Genomic DNA, 3,378 nt, shown 5'->3' with positions numbered 1-3,378 from the left:
TCACTCCCCAAAACCAAAACCAAACTTTCAGAGATGACATATGGGTAGAATTTTTTCTTGTAAAATATCCTGTCCTGGATCTCCCCAGTTCACTGTTGGGATGTGTGTGTGTGCACACGTGCGCACACGTGAGCATGGGTATGTACATGTAGAGGCAATTATTCAGTATCAGGTAGGGTTCTTCCATATTTTTTTTTTAAGGCAGTGTTGCTCATTGGCCTGGAACACATATCGTAGGTTATGTTAGCTGGCCAGTGAGCCCCAGAAATCTGTCTCTACCTCCCAAATGCTGGGATTTTAGGTGTGGGCCACTACACCCAGCTTTTCAAAACCATGGCTTTGAAAGATCAAACTCAGGTCCTTAGGCTGTTGCTATAATCACTTTAGCCTCGTGATTCCTTCTTTACACTTTATAGAGACCAAATACTTGCGAACCGGAAACCAGTTACCACCATGATAACGGGGTGGGGGGGATGGGGGTGGAGAGGGAGAAAAACCCAGAAGAGTTAAAATGCATTCTTGCTGTTCTCTTTTAATTGGAAGCCCTAAAAAGACATCCCTACTTGGAAACTACTTACTTAATAATTAATTACTGAGGAAAAGACTGAAGCAGGAAACTTAAACACTATCAAAAAAGTCCTGTTGACCAACATGGAGGAACTCAGTTACAGTTGAAAATACTTTTAACAGGTCTTTCAGGTTTCCTGTAAAAAATAAGAAAGAAACAAAAGTCAATCATTCCCCCACATCTCACAAAGAGCATTAGAAGTTATTAATTTGTTTTTTTTTTTCCTTTGAGATGAGATGTTACTCTAGCCCATGGTGATCCGAAACTCCAAATAAAGCCCGGGCTGGAGTCCAACTCATGATCCTCCTGCCTCTGCTTCCTGAGTGCTAACATAACAGGTCAGAGCCATTAGTGGGTTGTTGTTGTTTTAGACAGGGTCACAAGTAGCCCAGGCTGGCCTCCAACTGTGTAACCAAGGATAACATAAACTTTCGATCCTCCTTCCTCTACCTTCCTAATGCTAAGGTTCTTCGAATGGGTCCCATGTAGACAGTGCTGGTGATTGATCCTGGAATCTTACGCACACTGAGTGTTCAACTCCCAACTGAGCTGGTTCTCAGCCTCCCCGTTTCTGTCTCATGGAGGCCTCAAACTGACTATGGAGCCAATGACCTTGAACTTTTTTAAAAAACTTTTTCATTTAAAAAAAAATTATGTGTATGTGTTTGCTCAAATATAGGTGTATGACATGCATGCAGTATCCTCAGTGGCCAGAAGAGGGTGTTGGATCCCCTTGAACTGGAGCTACAGATGGTGATGAGGCACCTGATGGAGGTGGGGGGGCGGGGAACCAATCCTGGGTCCCCTGCAAGGACAAGTGCTTCAACAGCTGAGCCATCTGCAGTCTCTGACCTTGAACCTGACTCCATCTTCACTTTCCTAGGGCTAAGAGGTGTACAGGTATATTATAGGTGTATAGATGTATTATAGGTGTATAGGTATATTATAGGTGTATATATGTATTATAGGTGTATAGGTGTATTATAGGTGTACAGGTATATTATATTATAGGTGATAGGTATATTATAGGTGTATAGATGTATAGGTATATTATAGCGTATAGGTGTATTATAGGTGTATAGGTATATTATAGGTGTATAGATGTATTATAGGTGTATAGGTAATTTATAGGTGTATAGGTATATTATATTATAGGTGTATAGACGTATTATAGGTGTATAGGTATATTATAGGTGTATAGGTATATTATAGGTGTATAGGTGTATTATAGGTGTACAGGTATATAGATGTATTATAGGTGTATAGATGTATTATAGGTGTATTATAGGTGTATAGGTAATTTATAGGTGTATAGGTATATTATAGGTGTATAGGTATGCGCCATCATACCTAGCTTTTGTCTCCTATTTTGTTTGTCTGTCTTGTTTTTTGTCATCTAGGGTCATCTGGGAAAACAGAGGCAGCAGACTGGCCTGTAGACAAGTCTAGGGGGCATTTTCTCAATGAATGACTGATGTGGGAGAGCCCCGCCCACTGTGGGCGGAATCACCCGGGACAGGTCGTCCTGGGAGGTTTAAGAGAGGTAAGTGAACATCAACCTCTGTGGACTGGGCTTTCAGCTCTGACTTCCCTTCATGACGGACTGTAAGCTTTAAAATGAAATAAGCCTGTTGGGGGTGGGTGGGTGGTGGGTAGTGCACACCTTTAATCCCAGCACTCGGGAGGGGGAGGCAGAGGCAGAGGCAGGCGGAACTCTGTGAGTTCGAGGCCCGCCTGGACTACAGAGTGAGTTCCAAGACAGCCAAGGCTACACAGAGAAACCCTGTCTCGAAAAACCAAAAACATAAAAACAACACTATTAAAAAGAGAGAAAAAGAACTAGCCATTGTGGTCCATGTCTTATCCCAGCTCTTGGAAGCTGGACACAGGACGATCTGGAGTTCCAGGGTAATCCTACGCTAGTGAGTTCGAGACCCGCCTGAGATACAGGCGCTTCTATTTCCTACCCCGCAACGAGGGGCTCTGCCTGGCCATACCCGCTCAGGTGAGGCGCGTGCGGGGCCGCGGTTGCAGCTGGCGCTGGCGCCGCTTGCGCTGCCCGTTGATCAGGGTCTGCGCCACCTTGCGCTCGTGGCCGCCTGGCACCGTGTGGTTGGTGCGCAGCTGCTGCTCGCGCCGCGTCCGGCCCTTGCTGCGGCCAGCTCCAGAGGCCGGGAAGTCACGCAGGTAGTAGTAGTCCAGGCAGTCGTAGAGCTCGTCGTCGAAGCCCGCAGTGGGCAGCGTCTCCGGCGGCGGCGGCGGCGGCGGCGGCGGCCGACCACGAGCCCGAGGGCGGGAGACGGAAGGACGAGCTGGCGGGTCCATCGCGCCGCTGCGCTGCGTCCGCCGCCGCCGCTGGCTACTCCGCCCCAAAGGCCCCGCCCAGGGTTCCTATTGGCTCCGCTGTAGGGGCGAACCCTCTGTGACCTCACAGAGGGGCGTGGCTTCTAGGCGAGGCTTCTTTGTTCCAGATTGGGAATTCCGAGTGTCCCGGCGGGGCGGCTTTGTTGACAACTATAAACCTACTGGTTCCGTTGGTCACAAACCTGAAAGGGAGCGAGCAAGGGAACGTGGCTCAGTGGGTAGAGTCCTGACCTAGCATGCGCGAAGCCCTGGGTTCCGCCCCCAGCACTGATGTGGTTGTGCACACCTGTAATCCCAGCACAGGGATAAAAGATGGAGCCCCTTTGGGCCGAATGTATTGGCTAGCCCAGCTTGGGTCCGTTTTTTGCAGAAGAAAATAGGCTTGTTGAATTACTGTCGCTTTGTTCCTGTGTTTCTTTCAACATTTACTTTTTCATTGCTATAAC

General features: G+C 47.8%; 1 protein-coding gene across 1 annotated transcript; it reads right to left on the bottom strand.

Annotated features, from left to right (window-relative positions):
* Window positions 1–512: 512 nt before the first annotated feature.
* On the bottom strand, window positions 513–3,378 carry Nupr2 (nuclear protein 2, transcriptional regulator). The gene is made up of 3 exons (XM_042268038.2): window positions 3,219–3,378; window positions 2,566–3,114; window positions 513–704 (listed from the first exon to the last, which is right to left on the bottom strand). Exon 2 carries the CDS (start codon window positions 2,891–2,893, stop codon window positions 2,570–2,572), a length of 324 nt encoding a protein of 107 aa, XP_042123972.2. The 5' UTR covers window positions 2,894–3,114; window positions 3,219–3,378; the 3' UTR covers window positions 513–704; window positions 2,566–2,569.

This window comes from Peromyscus maniculatus, chromosome 23 (genome assembly GCF_049852395.1).
Source record: "Peromyscus maniculatus bairdii isolate BWxNUB_F1_BW_parent chromosome 23, HU_Pman_BW_mat_3.1, whole genome shotgun sequence".
Taxonomy (NCBI): domain Eukaryota; kingdom Metazoa; phylum Chordata; class Mammalia; order Rodentia; family Cricetidae; genus Peromyscus; species Peromyscus maniculatus.
Note: the sequence above shows the minus strand (reverse complement) of the source record. Positions and strands in the feature narration are given on the sequence as shown.

What these genes read in the sequence shown, in the direction of transcription:
- Nupr2 (XM_042268038.2), bottom strand. Translation starts at nt 2,893, where the DNA reads ATGGACCCGCCAGCTCGTCCTTCCGTCTCCCGCCCTCGGGCTCGTGGT.